This window comes from Hakea prostrata, chromosome 4 (assembly GCF_041222555.1).
Source record: "Hakea prostrata isolate BN-2017 chromosome 4, UWA_Hpros_2, whole genome shotgun sequence".
Classification (NCBI taxonomy): domain Eukaryota; kingdom Viridiplantae; phylum Streptophyta; class Magnoliopsida; order Proteales; family Proteaceae; genus Hakea; species Hakea prostrata.
In genome coordinates this window covers 6,254,061-6,269,693 of record NC_142603.1, presented here as the reverse complement: position 1 = coordinate 6,269,693, position 15,633 = coordinate 6,254,061, and the positions used below count along the sequence as shown (strand labels likewise).

The window sequence follows — 15,633 nt, the reverse complement described above, 5'->3', positions numbered from 1 at the left end:
TTTTTTTTTGTAAACGTTTCGGCATTAATCTTTTAATCCGATCCTAAACTACCATAATTCCAAAACCCATAGGCCGGTTTGGTTACATGAATCCATAAATTTCAAATCTCTGGATTCATAAATATAAATTTTATATCTGTTTGGTTTTGTGAATCTTTGGATTCATGAAATCTAGGAATTCATTTTTTTACACTAAAAACGTGAATCTCTAGATTTATGGGTATGATGTGAAATCTCTGTAATAAAAGCGCTAAACATTTGTGCATTTATCAATATACATTTCCTTTGACATTAATATCTCACAAATTCACAAAATACCCCCCTTTCCAAGGTAAACCACCGAACTTCAATTTTAAGAACCTCTTATGATTCTCATACCGATTTCCACCGTAACTCCAAAAATCTATCAACCTTTACATTATAGACAAAAGATAAATAAATAACCATTTTTTTTCTTCGACTCTTCTAGATCCACCCAATAAATAGGTCGTGTTTCTTCAGCTTCTTTCCTTCCATAGCTTCTTCACTAAAAAAAGGTGGTTTAGGATTGGGTAAACTAAGGGGTTTTATTTTGTAAATTTATAAAATATTAAGAACTTTAATATAAAAATAAAAGTCGCGTAATTGCCACCGTTAGCTGCAAGCAGCAAGGCTACTAAGTGCAAATAAAATCCCCCAATGTGCCAATGCCCCCATCCCCCCATCACTGATATGGGGCAAGCCTGGCTACAAGAAGGTTCTTTTTTTCTTTTTTCTTTTTTTTTTTTCTTTTTTGGTTTTGCAAAAAGTTCACTTTAAGATTTTTTTTTGGATAAAATTTTTGAAAAACTTCATTAGATAAAACTATTTAAACTAGGAGACTTAGATGATAACTAGAAGAAATCAACCATAAACATTAGTGGAATACTCCATCAAAAACCTAGTCAAAGTAAGACAACAAGCTCCCCGACCCAAAAAAATCAGTTGAAGTCTTAGGAACATAACTGAAATCGACAAAATTAAAAATATAACTTATCCTAACAATTTATTGAACTAGACTATAACACATCCAATATAGAGATGTTGGGAAACGGTGGAAACATCATGCCAATGGTTGGATAGTTCATTTCACATTATCACACATGATGTTTCCTCCCTAATTTCTCTTATCTTTTATTTCACATTATCACAAGTGATGTTTCCACTGTTTTTCTCTCTCTTTCCACTTACTTCTTATTCTACATCTTGTTCTTCTCTCTCTTTCCTCTTACTTCTTCTACATTGTGTTCGTTGCTTACATCAGTTACATGCTATGAATTTTGTGCCATTATGCCTTTCTACCTGTTTGAAATTTCTTGAGGTTAAATACAAATACTTATGTCTTGTTCATTATTAGATTGAGATGAAAATAAGGATTAATAATAAAAATATCCAACAATTGATTTAATCCACTAAAATAAATTGTTGAATTTTATGAATGTATAACCAATCATCCTCACAACCAAGGAACTATTTTTCGCGAAATTTGTTGGTTTTGCCCCTGACTAAACGAAACCAATGGGTGAAATGATCTTTACATTATATCGCCGATGTCTTGCTTTTTTTCATCAAATCAACAATTTCCGGCGATAAAACCACCATTGGAAGCCTACTTGCAGGTTGAACACCACCATCCATGGAATATTTTTAAAGCAAAGATGGAGGAAGAAGATGAAATAAGATGAACAGTAATACATTTTGAACCACCTGAACCACACACGTGGTTCATGTAAGACCACAAAATTATTAAAAAATAAAAAAATTGACATCTCTTACCTGACTTGATGAGTGAGAGACGTGATTTGACTATTAAGCATTACTTTTAATATTTTAAAACGTTTGTGTCAAGTCATCACTAACGTTTACATATTTATAATATATATTTATGTTATATATTATATATAAATTTGATTATATATGCATATTTATATATTATATATATGAGTATGATTTGACTAATCGTCTTACCATATATTATTTTATATATTTTTTAAATATAATGTTTGATGTTTTAGGGAAACAATCAACTTACTTTTTACCTATCAATGTCACTCTGTCAGTTATTAAATATTTAAAACGTATAGCGTCATACCTCATACACTCATACATTTTTTAAGCATTTACAAATACCAAGGAAAATCGCTTTGCTACCAATCCACCATCCCCCCCAAAAAAAACGCAAAGATTTTATTTATTATTATTTATTATAACAAAAGACAACAAGAGTACAAACCAACAACAAGCAAAGGGTTTTTTGTGGAATCAATCAGACGAGATTGAATCTTAACAGAGACTTGACAACAAGAACTGACCATTAGGTGTGAGTGTCAAGTCCCCAACTCATTACATAAGGCCCTATCTAACCCAAACACCAAGGCAATGCATCATAGTCAATAATATTCACAATATATAACAAAAAATGGGAGAGGTATAGAGGTTAGAAGCCTCTCCGTTTAACTAGTAAGTATTCCCAAAGACCATAAGGAGAGATCACACACTAAACTCTTAACTGTAGAGATATATATTGTATGGAAGCTAGAATATAAGGAATGACTAGAACTTCTTCAAGATAGGTGAAGGATGTATAGCCCGTTCTAACACAAAGAAGCTTGCCATCATTCACAATCCCAAAAAACCACCATATTGGGTTTCCATCCCTCGCTATGGCTCCTATAATAATAACAAAATTTTTTTTTATTTTTACATCAAATGTTTCAACGGTTGAAAATCAAATAGTGGATGTATTTGTAAATAAAACTTTTTATTTTTACATTCAAGATTGTTTTTTTTTTTTTTAATTTACAAAATAAGCCCTTGGATCTACCCAAGGGGTACGGTATTGAATTTGAAAACCTCAAACCATAACCATCCGTCCCATATTTATACGATACGGTATGAAAACGGTAATTTAAAAACGGCGGTATGAAAACGGTCTCAAAATCGGATGGAAAACGGCACGGTTCGGTATACGGTGCGGTTTTGTTACGGCATTGTCTTGCTTCTCTGTTGCCATCTTCTTCTTGTTTTGTCACTTGTAATGGGTTTTTATATGGGAACAGTTCTTGCTTTTTAAAGTCTAGATATGTGATGGTGGAAGAAGCCACATATGCTAATATGCAATTGCTAAAGCTGCTGAAATGCTTGAGCTCAGCAACATTGCCATGATCTACAAAAACCCATAAAGAGCAATCATTAAATCTATCCATTATTTTCTGCTTTGCTTGTCAACTAAGGGAGAGGGAATTCTTCTCTCAAGACTTTCAATTCATTCACTAGATTTCTGTCTATTCCATTGCCCCTTCGACTATGTCTACTCCGAGTTACTTGACTACAGTCCATGTCCACGTTTCAAACGAATAAGAAAGGGTAGTTAATAATTAATTAGATCTATAACATTTGATTAGTTACTTACCTCAAGCATTATATAATATCACTCTCTATGCTCCAACACGGGTGTTCTCTATCTTGTGACTTTGTCCTCGATTCTTGAAGTGAAGCGTGACCTCGCATAAGTTTAGAGTTTAAACTTTAAAAGGGTAATATCTACGGATATGGTACGGAATGGAACGGCGGCGGCGGCGGATTTACCGCGGATGCCTTCCTACCGTCGCCAATTCCAAATTCGGTATGGTAAAAACCGTCCGATTTGGCGCGGGCGGCGGCGGTTTTAACCATGACACCCTTATCTACCCATTCCAAAAATCCTTTTCCCCCCTTTTTTTGGGGGGTTGTGGTGAAGCAATTAGGGTTGGTTTGTTTATAAATAAAAAAATGAAGGGGGGGGGGGGGGGGGGGGGGGGGCTGTTTTTTTTTTTTTTTTTTTTTTTTTATTTTTATAATATGGAAAAAAATATGTGTGAAATATATATATCTCTCCTATATAAACCTTCGGGTGTTCTTTCAGCACATTGGATCTGGCTTCTTCTCCGATGACTTCAGCCCAAGATGCGCATATCAAGACCTGGGCTTCCCATTGCAAAGACCTTTTGCTCCTCGCTTTAGATTTCAACCCCAATTAGATGGTTTCAAAATCATATTACCCTTCAGGCTTTGAGATGGTGGATGTTCTAAAACCCTATAGCAACTTCTTTTCGGTTTACAATTCAGAATCCATTTGAAGATCCGTCACGCTTGCATCGCAACTTTTATATCCGACTAGAGAATGGAAGAATCCCCTAAGGCTTGAGAAATAGGGGCTTTGGGATTGGATAGATCCAAGGATTTATTTTGTAAATTAAAATATAAATTAAATATTGAATGTAAAATAAAAATGCTTTATTTACAAGTACATATAACTTTTGATTTTCAACCGTTGGATCATTTTTTGATTACATGGTACAATTTTTTTGAAATTTCATTTGACCGTACATAAATGGGGTCAATTATGATTTTATCCACTTAAAATGAAACACGTAGCGAACTGTGAAGCCATGGATTATGAAAACGATCATACATCGTCAATTCAATTTACACTGCACGGGGCACGTTGGTATTGCCTTTCGCTTAAATGGTTTTCTCCGTCCGGATTCTCTCCGTAACGAGTCCAGCACTCTAATGTGTAATGGAGATTAACGTGAAGCATTAGGAGAGGAATATAACCTACTGAATCTTATCAGGAGGAAGCAATTCACGTAGATTCTCTGGGCCTCCAATGTTTTCGTTGGCAGTGAAGACAACCTCAACATCACCGTCTCCACCGTCACTTATATTCTCATCTCGTTATCGCTTAATTTCTTCACTCAGGTTCCCTGGAAAGGCCACTAGAAAATGTGTTTTGAGAACTCGTGCTCTTTCCTCCGATGGCAAAAATTCCGGAGACGGTGACTCGAAAACCCCTAACGGTACTCTGGTACTTCCTCTTATTATCTCTAATCGATTTATTTGTTTGTTTCGTTATCCGCATCTTTCTTAGCGCCTCATTTGATCGTGGATGAATTGGAACTTGTTGTATTAATTTTTTAGTGGAATTATCGAGGGAAGAACAAAATTTTCTACTTTCACCTGCTCTGTCTCGAATTTTTGTGGATACCCTTTTAGGCTTCTTCCTGAAACCCATCCCATCATAGGCAGAATGGTTGATACACATACACTCCTTCTGTTCTGTCACTACGTCGTTTTCAAACGTTTCTTTCTTTATGAGCTTGAAGCCACGGAATGGTATAGGTTTCTTTCAAACCCTTAGTCCTCTGAGATGAGCATTTTCTTATGTTGCTTTAGAATACCCGTGCGTTCTCAGCTAGGCTTGTCACTATTTTCGTTTCTCTTATCCTAGTAACGGGCTAGAGCTTTCTGTTTTAATAATTTTCTTGCAAAGATTTGAATCAGTTTCACTTGTGAGGAGAAAAGTTAAAAAGGAAAATTGATCTCCATGGCAATAAAAAGTATGAATCAATCAAACTTATTTATTGGTCGTCTTGTCTTTAGACTGTCCTTTGCCTTCGATTTCAACCTTAACCTCCATAGAATCTTGTATGTGGGCGGTAGTTTTTTCTGGTGTCCTACCCGCACATGGCCCTTTACCACCAAACTGTTTGACCTCCTCATTGAGCTGTACAAGACTTGTTGGAGCCACTGCTGTCTCCCCTTTGATGCTGTTTACATTCTCAGTTCATCGGAATGATTGGTCTACTTGTTGGCACTTTTGGTTTGCAGGGTACTGTTATGCTGCCGCCACCCTAGTGGAAGTTTGCCCTCTGACATCCGTCGCCCAAGGTCTAATGTGAAACCTGCCAATTTGGTGGGAGAATTCAGATTTTGTTTACCTGGTGCGGTGACTACCTCTTAGGATCATATGGATATGTGTTGTGTACGCTATGTTTACGACCTCTTTTATAGGGATTCTCTTGGGCTTGCCCATAGCCTGGCCTGGACGACCTTGTCCAATGCATGTATAAAGTTTGGTCAAATTCCACACCTTGGTGTTTTGATGCTTGAATCCAAAGCTTTTGTCCTTATACTCCTATCTGTTTTTTGATTTTATCAACAACAACAACAACAACAACAACACTAAATGGGGTCGATGTTCCAGTCAGTTGTATTTGAGACCATATTAGGTACAAGGCTTAACCCATGCATATCCTTTCTCTCCACTTTGAAATTTATTTTAGGTTTACCCCTGGCTCCTTAAGTTCCTTCTATCTGGATTAAATCATTCATCTGTACATGGGCATTTAAGGCCTTCCTTCGAAGGTGGCCGTGCTACCTCAATTGACTTTCTTATAGCTTATTATATATTAGAGTTACTTCTAGACGAACTCTAATATGATTATTCCTTAGTTTAGCCTTCTTAGTTTTGCCTCTCATCCATCTAAGTATCGTTATTTTTGCTACACTGGGTTTATCTATATGGTACTTCTTAACAACCTATCACTCGGCAAGTATCGTCATGCCTGGTCATATAACAATCCTATAGAATTTTCTTTGAGCTTTAAAGAAATAGATCACACTAAAACCTAGACACACCTATCCGCTTCATCCATTCCATTGTAATTCTCTGGAAAATATCATCCTCTATATCACTTTCCTTGTTCATAATTGTGCTAAGGTTCCTAAAATTATTGCTTTGTGGAATTTCTTTTACATCAAGTTTAACCACCTCATCATCCATCTGATCACAACCAAAGTTGCATACTAAATATTTCATTTTCGTTGTACTTATCTTTAATACTTTTGATTCCTAAGTTGCTCTCCATAGCTCTAACTTAGTAATAATCCTCCTTGTATCTCATCTACCGAAACGACATCATCAGTAAGAAGCATACACGAAGGAACCCCATCTTGAATGTTTTTGATTTACTGAAAAAAAGAAAAGAGGAACCCGAAACAAAAGGGACAAAAGAATCAATCAAGTGGAAAAAACCATTTCCATGACAAGCCTTGAGCAACAGTGACTGCCCCTTGCTCCATATGACCTTGTCTTGCATGCATTATCTTAAGTTTTTTTTGTTGTATCTTACCTTCCACAGACCCCAAAAAGAAAAGTTATGGATATTCATAAAAAGTGTCTCAATCAATTGGAGACAGAATATCAAAAGGCACTTCTGTTGATAGCATACTAATCTCTAGCCAGTCATGCATTGGTGAGTGTTTATTTTTCTTACTTTAGCTTATTGGTCATGACAGTGTCAAGAATTGTTCTTCAAAACTGGAATCAAGCAGCTGCCATGACATTAATTTTTCTTTAATCATCACTTGACTATCATTCAACTGAAAAGGTTTTATTATTGATGTCTGGAGTCATGAGCATTTTTGTTATGTGACCAGCCAAAGAGTCGGAGAGAAATTCTGTTGGAGTATGTTAAAAATGTGCAGCCAGAATTCATGGAATTGTTTGTGAAAAGAGCACCACAGCAGGTTTAATATCTATACTCATTGGGTCTTTATGGTTATCTTTGCATACTTTTCTTTGTTCAGCAATGCCATGGATGCAGTCCTTTCCTATGAACATATTGGACTACCTTGCATTTAGAATCACAGAAACCATTTGAAAAACAAATAGAAGCTGTACCATCCAAATTCCAAATCATGAGGAACTTTTTCCCTGTTCCCCTCATCTGATAGTTATCCATCTTACTGCTTCATATAAAGCAACTTGTTGTCTCAGATTATATGTGCTTACTTTTACGTTCTGGGTTTCTCTTGCTGAAATGATTCTTGTGGATACTGCTGTAGGTGGTTGATGCGATGCGACAGACAGTTACCAATATGATTGGAACACTTCCCCCACAATTCTTTGCAATAACAGTTACCACAGTAAGCTTATTACAACATGTTTGACTGACTGTTCTGTTTTTCTCTCTCTCTCTCTCTCTCTCTCTCTCTCTCTCTCTATCACACACACAGACATATTTCTGGGGGTTAAAATCTCATACACACATGCCTACACCTATTCCTACTCCTATCTATGATATGTATACTCTGTACATTGACTTTCAGCATGTTATAATTGTGAAGCACTTGGCTTTTTGATTCAGGTTGCTGAAAATCTTGCACAGCTCATGTACAGTATTATGATGACTGGTTACATGTTTAGAAATGCACAGTATCGTCTGGAATTGCAACAGAGTTTAGAGCAGGTTGCTCTTCCTGACATACAGGAGAAAAAGGTAATTTTTTTTTTGGATGAATAAATGATTATATTAAAGAACTGGAACCAAAGTGAAATATAAAGAGGGAAGGAAAAAAGGGGGGAAGACAAAGCAAGCAGTCAAGGGAGCGACTAAAGAGGGGATCTAAGACTCCAGGAACTAACAATCAACCTATTCCTTGGAGAGTCAAAAACAGGGGTGGGGGGGGGGGGTGGGGGGTGGGGATAGAAGATAGCCTAGAAAAAATATCAAAATAGATGGCATTCCAAATCAAGATTTGGGATCTAGATTTGGAAGTCCATCTTCTCATGTTGCGTTCCCACCACAAGTGATGAACAACAGCAGCAAAGACTAGCTTCCTCACTTGGTCACAAATCGAGGAGCCAGAGAAAGTTCTCAGGATCTAGTTCCAATCTCGAGCAAAACCACAAGCACGTCTCGATCTAGGCCAAATAGAAGCAAGGGCTAAACTCCAGATAGATCTGGAGTAGGGGCAGGAGAAAAAGAGGTGGTCAAGGTCTTCAACACTGTTCCTACAGAGGATACAACTTGGATTGGCAAGGATGTGGCGACTTATGAGGAAAGATTGTGTAGGGCTAGGTTGAGGGATCTCCAAAGGGTGAGGGAGTGGAGGGAATGTGGCCTTTGAACCAAACTAGAGAAAAAGGTAAATTATGTCTCTGATGTATTTGAATTATGTCTTTTACCTTTTTTTTTTTTTTTTTTTTAAATTTTTTTTATATTACTGTGAACTTTCTACCCTGGACTTGGCATAAGTGTGTGTTGGCTGGACAGGATGGGACTCCAAGTGACATTTTTTTTGTGTGGAGGGAGTGAGTAGATCTTCTTTTAAAGTCAGGTTGGGCAATGGAAATTTTACTTTCCATTTATTTGTAGAGCATCATATGTGCATCGGGGAGATGGTCCTTTAGGCTATATTAGCTAGCTGTGGTTAAATAAGCCACTAATGTTCTTGGGTGGGTTGTGAGTCCTCTTCCATAGAAATGTTGCTGGCTTACTGATGATCATTTTTTTCATTCTTGTGGCAATTGCCTTTGAGCACCCGTTTATTTGTTTCATATATTTAACTCCTTATTTGTTTCATATATTCAACTCCCTCCCACCCATTTTTCTATGGAATCCTCCAAGTTACCATTCTATAGGTTCTCCATATTTGCCTTCGTAGGTTTTGGAAAATCTAAGTGGTTACTTATGAGTGTAAGGTCAAAAGATTACAGCCTGCCTTATGGTAGGCAGGTCAATGTGATGGAGGGCCCAACATCTTCCTCACATGGAATTTTATCACAAAAATGAGGATAAGAAGTGGCTTAACCTTGGAAAGATGACACTTGGAACTTCTATATTCATTTTACGCATGGCAGTTTCATAATTTTATTGAAGTTTCAGGTCTGGTTTGGGCTAGTTTCCGTACTTATTTGGGGCAAAAGTTGTACCATGTAATAGGTTTGACCTTTTCTATGAGTGGGGCTCTCTCATGTACTGCCACATGTTTGTTTTCACTTAATCAGTAATTTCACTACATCTAGGATTCTAGTGACAATAAAGGGAACTTTTTTGAGCAAGTTCTTGAGTTTTCCCTTGTACAGGTCAAGTTGGATGCTAGCTTTCTCTAAAAGGGGAAGTGGGAGAATGGGTTTGCTGAGTTTTGATTTCATTTTCATTTGATTTTGCTGGAGTTTTTATTTCATTTTCATATTCATAATGGGACTGGGTTTTGGACAAGGATGTGAAAATTGGTGCTAGAGATGGGATTTGGCTGCAAGGTGCAGAATATATATTTTGGATTTTGGTCAAACTTGACTGAAGCCTAGTACATTTCAGTGGTCAAATGGTGTTCATTTTTTAGTTTAAAACATCTATAAAACCCTAATAAAGTATCTGTAAGCATAATCAAACTGTCAGATTTTAGAATTAAATATCTGAAATGATAGTTTGGCTGATATTTTATTGATTATCTTGTTCTACACATAATTTTATTGCGGAACACACAAAATTACTGTATGACAATCAAAATGTGCACTGGGAATGAAAAACATAATATTGGAAAGTACTTCATAATCATCAATAGCATTACATGGTACATGACTCATGACTGTATGTTACGTATCACATAAATATTTTCTTCATAAGGGGAGCTTTTCTTCTTCCTGTTGAGATTGTTGAAACTCTTAAAATGTGTCAAAATTCGGATTCATTTTGGTTGAAATGCTTATTTATTATAATGTTGCTTTCTAATTCTTTTGTTCACCAAAACACCACTGATATTTCAAAATGAAGTAAAACAAAATTGCGGTCTGAATCTGGTAACCTATAATGTCGACCCTTGTTTCATTTCGAGGCTTCTGGAAACTGAAATATTTCATGAAATTTTATTACCTGGTGCAGAACTTTGTACAACAAAGATTAACAAATATTTCAGAAATCTGCATGCATATCCATTCTTATCCTCTCGTAACTGAAATTCTGTGTAGCTGGTGCATATCTTTGTATGTGCCTTTATTTTCGGTAATTCAATTGTTAGGTAACATAGCTCTGTGACCGTTGCAGGATTCACCAGATTATGCTCCAGGTACACAGAAAAATGTTACAGGTGAAGTTATCAGGTGGAACCATGTTTCTGGTCTGGAAAAAATGGATGCCGTCAAATACATTGAGTTACTTGAAGGAGAAATTGAGGAGCTAAATCGTCAGTTAGGAAAGAGATCTTCCAATGGACAGAATGAACTGTTGGAATATCTTAAATCCCTTGAGCCACAAAATCTTAAAGTATGTACTTTGACCACTTCTTTTTTTTTAAAGAAAAAATTTATTTTGGTCTTCTAAATCTTTCCTTTGTGAAATGCATCTTCATTTTGTTTTCACAGCTATCCAATTGGACTTTTTATGCTTCTTCTAATTCTCTTGCCCTTCTATCATTGAATGAACACGTTTTTCATCATTTACATGCTTGTAGCTTCAATGAGATGAATTAACTGGAAATTCATGCTTGATAATCTGCTATGCAGGGTAATCAAGCCGATGTACTGACTGATTCCCTGTAGTGCAAGATGCAATTGATTTTCGGATTGAATTCTCTGCTTGCTTCAATGTGTTTTACCTGATTCTGCTCAAAGTTTAATTTTTAGGAATTTCTGATTTTCTTGTGTTGATTTTGAATTGAGCAAAATACAGCCATCTTTGTTCTTTTCTGATTTATAATCTGTATTGATGATTTGCTTATGTGGCCACATATGTAGGAGCTAACGAATAGTGCTGGAGAGGATGTTATGTTGGCTATGAACACATTTATAAAGCGACTTTTGGCAGTTTCAGATCCAGCCCTAATGAAGGTTTGTGATTCATCATAGATCTTTTTCAAGTCTGCAGCAGCAGCCGTTTCCAAATTTAACCTTGTCCGCTCTTCATTCTGCATTCCTGTTTTGGTTAAAATTTAAGTGACTTAATAAAGTTGATATTCCATGATGAGACATTCTATTCTTGGAAGAGGGAAGTGCTCTGGGATTAAGTATGAGGGGTTAACCAAAACCATAAAAGTAATGGGCCTGGTTCTAAAGTAAGTTCAGACCCTCTCTATTGTGTAGGTGAAACCCCTAATCATTGCAATGAATACTAATAGATTCTAGGTGCAAGTAGAATTCGAAAGGATAGGAATTTAGATGAAAAAAGTGCTTTTTAAGGTGTAATCATGGAAGGTTCTTTCTTGGGTGGGGAGTGAATTGAACAATTTAAGAAGTATTCACTTGAAATGAAATGCCACTTTGAAGGAAGCATTGTTGGGAAATAACCTATTCATGCAGTTGACTGAGTCGGTATCAAAAAGGGGCAATAGAAAATAATATGTGATGCTTAAGAGTTTACTGAAGTTGGATCACTGAAGTACAAAAAACTAGAATGTTGGGGAAAAGATATTTAAGAATTTGATTTAAGGTTGATAATTTTCTTAAACATGATGTAATTTTATGAAACCAATTAAAGTTTTCTTAAATAAAATATATGCAATCACTATGGAAATATCACTAATCAATCATTCTTTTGCATGAAATTCTGTTGCGTTGAAATAACTTGGTCAGGTTGCATGCTCATGACTTTTTAATGATGGTTGCAGACAACGGCAACAGAGACTAGTGCACCAGAACTTGCCCGGTTGCTTTATTGGCTTATGGTAGTTGGCTATAGCATCCGCAACATTGAGGTGCGTTTTGACATGGAAAGAGTACTTGATGCTCCTCCAAAACTTGCTGAATTACCACCTGGGGAAAACATCTAGTATTGTGATAGCACAATAATGCTTAAAATGAACTGGTGATTGTCAAAACACTGTAGCTTTACAGTTCAGACTGATTGATCATTGATTCGGTATGTTGATACGTACCATTGTTTGAAGCAGGCAAGAGATAAATTACTTCAAACTTAAAAAGTATTTCGAAATAGCCAGAGGTGTATCTTATTTAGCTTAAATTAAAAGGGAATTTGCTTGAGTTTGGTTTCCTACTTTGATATTGATTGGTTACTTAGGTTTTGACACAGTGAAGTTGCATATTCTTCTGCATCAATTGCCATAAATGATCAACGCTGGAAAGAATGGTCCACGGTTTACCTGGTCAACTAATTCTTCAAGACGTTTATTAGTAAAATGTGCCGTGTCATTTATTCTTACTAATATCTCATTATTCTTTGGAAAAATATTTTATCATTACGTGTAAGAAATATTCATGGGTGATTAGACATCGCGTGATCAGTGGGAAAAGCTTTACTTTACTTCCGTGGTTCCATTTTTTATTGATCTTATGGAAGGTTCTTGGGTCAATGTTGACCTTCCCATTAGTTTATGCATTAACCTGAGGTTTATCCAAAAAAAAAAAACCTGAGTCTTCACAATTCACATGATCATCATGTCACATTATTATAGCATCTAAGTCATTAATTGAGAAGGAAAAAAAATCAGGATAATATAGTTTTTTTAGGGTTTTTTTTTTTTTACTAGAGTCTCCTCACCTTGGAGATTGCAACACTTTGATTATCAGTTATCTAGTAACAAGGAATTGGACTCCATATCACTTGGAATCGGCCTTGAAGAACTGTAGAACCAGAGCTCAGATCCATCCAAACGAGGGAAATTATAAGGTTTTGGGTGTGAATGGGATCTACGGATTTGTCACAGACTCACAGCTGATTCTGGTATGAGTTAGATGCTTTGTTTTATTACAAACCGGCGGCTGAAAAGACTAATGAGGTTGAAAGTTGAAACATGGATGCACTTAGAAGTTAGAAAATATTATGTCAAGGGTTTTTCTAAAATATTATGAAAACGAGAAGCATCACTTTATAGCACGGTTGACTGATTTACTCTTTAACATCTTACCTGTACTGCTTCGCCAGTCTCTGTGTGTGAACCCTGCCTGAACTTGGAAGCGAATCTGGCAATCCATGGAATTCCCCTGTAACCATTTAAGATGAAACTTGAAAGCACTGGTTTTCCATGCTTTTAAAAGACAAAGAACGCGTTTTCTGATAAATATAATCTGAACGGGTTGGATGGATGAAATCAAAACGAGTCCTCTCCGGTGACCCAAACAGGAATTTATTATAAAAGAAAGAAAGTTGAGTTGAAATGTTGGTACGAACTAAATTCAATTTAAAATAATTGCGCGAATATTTCTTCCTACTGCGCATATTGCGCTCTGTCGGATTCCAGTAAAGGATTGAATGATATGGCAGCGATGAAGTCAAAGTCATGGCACTAACAATTTTCCATGGATGAGGTCAAAGAAAGTGGTCTTTCTCTACTCTTCTTCGCTGTTCTGGTTCTGCGACTCTGTGATCTTTCCAGTTATCCCAGTTTTCAACTTTTTCACACAGACAAAACTCTCTTTCTCTGCTGACCACGTGACTGTTTAGTGTTCAATATTGAATTCCAGCACAAAGCCTGTCCAGACTTACCATACCCACTTACTAGAACTCTAAATTTTATAAAACCTAACATCACAGAGCAGTTTACTAGAGCTAGGAAGACGCAGAAGCCAAAACAACCATGGCGATGAGAAGTTCATCACTGGTGCTGTTCACTCTCATGGCTTTGGTCTCAGCTCTAATTGTCCCATCGACGGGAGCAGAAGACCTAGGATTCACCTGCAGCAGCACAAGCACATGTAACGCTCTGATCGATTACGTTTCTCCCAACAAGACAACCCTCTCCGGCATCTCAACCCTCTTCACCGTGTCTGACGCCTACAATTTACTTGGGGCAAACTCCTTACCAGTCTCCACCAAATTATCTGATGTTGTAGCAGCTAACTCCACCATCAAGATCCCCTTCCCCTGTACTTGCTCAAACGGTTCCGGAATCTCAAATAGGGTTCCAATTTACACTGTAGTGTCAGGAGACGGACTGGATCACATCGCCAGGAATGTTTATTCTGGGTTGGTGACGTACCAGCAAATTGCAAAAGTCAACAATATCACCAACGTAAATTTGATCGAAATTGGGCAGAAGCTATGGATTCCGCTCCCCTGCAGCTGCGACGAGGTGAACGAAGCTAAGGTCGTTCATTATGGACATGTAGTGACTAACGGGAGCTCCGTGGAAGCAATCGCCGCCGAGTATGGCACCGATTCAAAGACTTTGTTGAATCTCAACGGGTTATCCAACTCGAACGAACTCGTCGCCGGCGAAGTTATCGACGTTCCTCTCAAAGGTTAGCTCAATCTGCGTGTCCTCTTCTTCTGCCCCATTTTAAGAATTAGGATTCTAATCTAATGGACAAGTGCTGTCTAGAGTTCTAGATTTGATTCGAATATAACGAACCCTGCTTTTATTTGATATATATCCACAGTTTGTTCATCCTCGATCAACTCAAGTTCTGCAGATTACGGTTTGCTTGTTCCAAATGGAACTTATGCCTTAACTGCTTACCACTGCGTCCAGTGCTCTTGCAATTCTGCTTATTACAATTACACGTAAGTCTTTCTACTGCTTTATCTTCCTCAGCATCACACAATTGATCTTACTGTTTTGCTTCTAATGTTATTGATCACTACTATAGATTGCAATGCAAGCCATCTGGGGTTCAATCAGTGAATCTGACTGAATGCCCTTCTATGCAATGTCATGATGGTTCTATCATTGGCAACTCCACATCGACTTGCTCCACCTGCACTTACGCTGGATACCGCACAACAGACATATTCACAACTCTTGGAAACTACAGTTGTTCAGGTCAGCATTTTCTCTTTCTGCTTTGTACGGTATTATTAGCTAGAATGGTTTGATCTAATTTGATTTGCCACACAAACTTCAGGTACTTCTAACCAAAACAATCATGCACCAGCAAGGATGGGTTCGCAGGGTTTGAGTTGGAGGGTTCTGCTCGTCACCATTCACTTGGGCTTGCTCTGTTTTGGTCTTCTTTCTTAGTATAGAATTTATGATTTCCCATTCTCCCTGCAATTGCCAATTTCTCTACAGTTTTGTCTTCCGGAATAATAGAACTCGTTTTTTCCCAAGAAA

The 15,633-nt window shown here is 37.1% G+C and overlaps 2 protein-coding genes across 4 annotated transcripts; both read left to right on the top strand.

Annotated features, from left to right (window-relative positions):
* The first annotated feature begins 4,502 nt into the window (after positions 1 to 4,502).
* LOC149017393 (uncharacterized) lies at positions 4,503 to 12,509 on the top strand. Of its 3 annotated transcripts, none has more exons than XM_089151744.1 (7): positions 4,503 to 4,867; positions 7,282 to 7,371; positions 7,690 to 7,770; positions 7,992 to 8,123; positions 10,674 to 10,892; positions 11,363 to 11,455; positions 12,232 to 12,509. In XM_089151744.1, exons 1-7 carry the CDS (start codon positions 4,670 to 4,672, stop codon positions 12,391 to 12,393), a joined length of 975 nt encoding a protein of 324 aa, XP_089007870.1. In that variant the 5' UTR covers positions 4,503 to 4,669; the 3' UTR covers positions 12,394 to 12,509. The 3 variants fall into 3 exon arrangements, with proteins under 3 accessions (XP_089007870.1, XP_089007871.1, XP_089007873.1); XM_089151745.1 differs by having other exon boundaries at positions 4,720 to 4,859; XM_089151747.1 differs by lacking the exon at positions 4,503 to 4,867 and adding an exon at positions 5,692 to 7,097.
* Positions 12,510 to 13,756: 1,247 nt separating this feature from the next.
* LOC149017392 (lysM domain-containing GPI-anchored protein 2-like) lies at positions 13,757 to 15,633 on the top strand. The gene is made up of 4 exons (XM_089154166.1): positions 13,757 to 14,821; positions 14,960 to 15,083; positions 15,170 to 15,342; positions 15,425 to 15,633. The coding sequence occupies exons 1-4, from the start codon at positions 14,158 to 14,160 to the stop codon at positions 15,538 to 15,540; spliced, it is 1,077 nt and encodes a 358-aa protein (XP_089010292.1). The 5' UTR covers positions 13,757 to 14,157; the 3' UTR covers positions 15,541 to 15,633.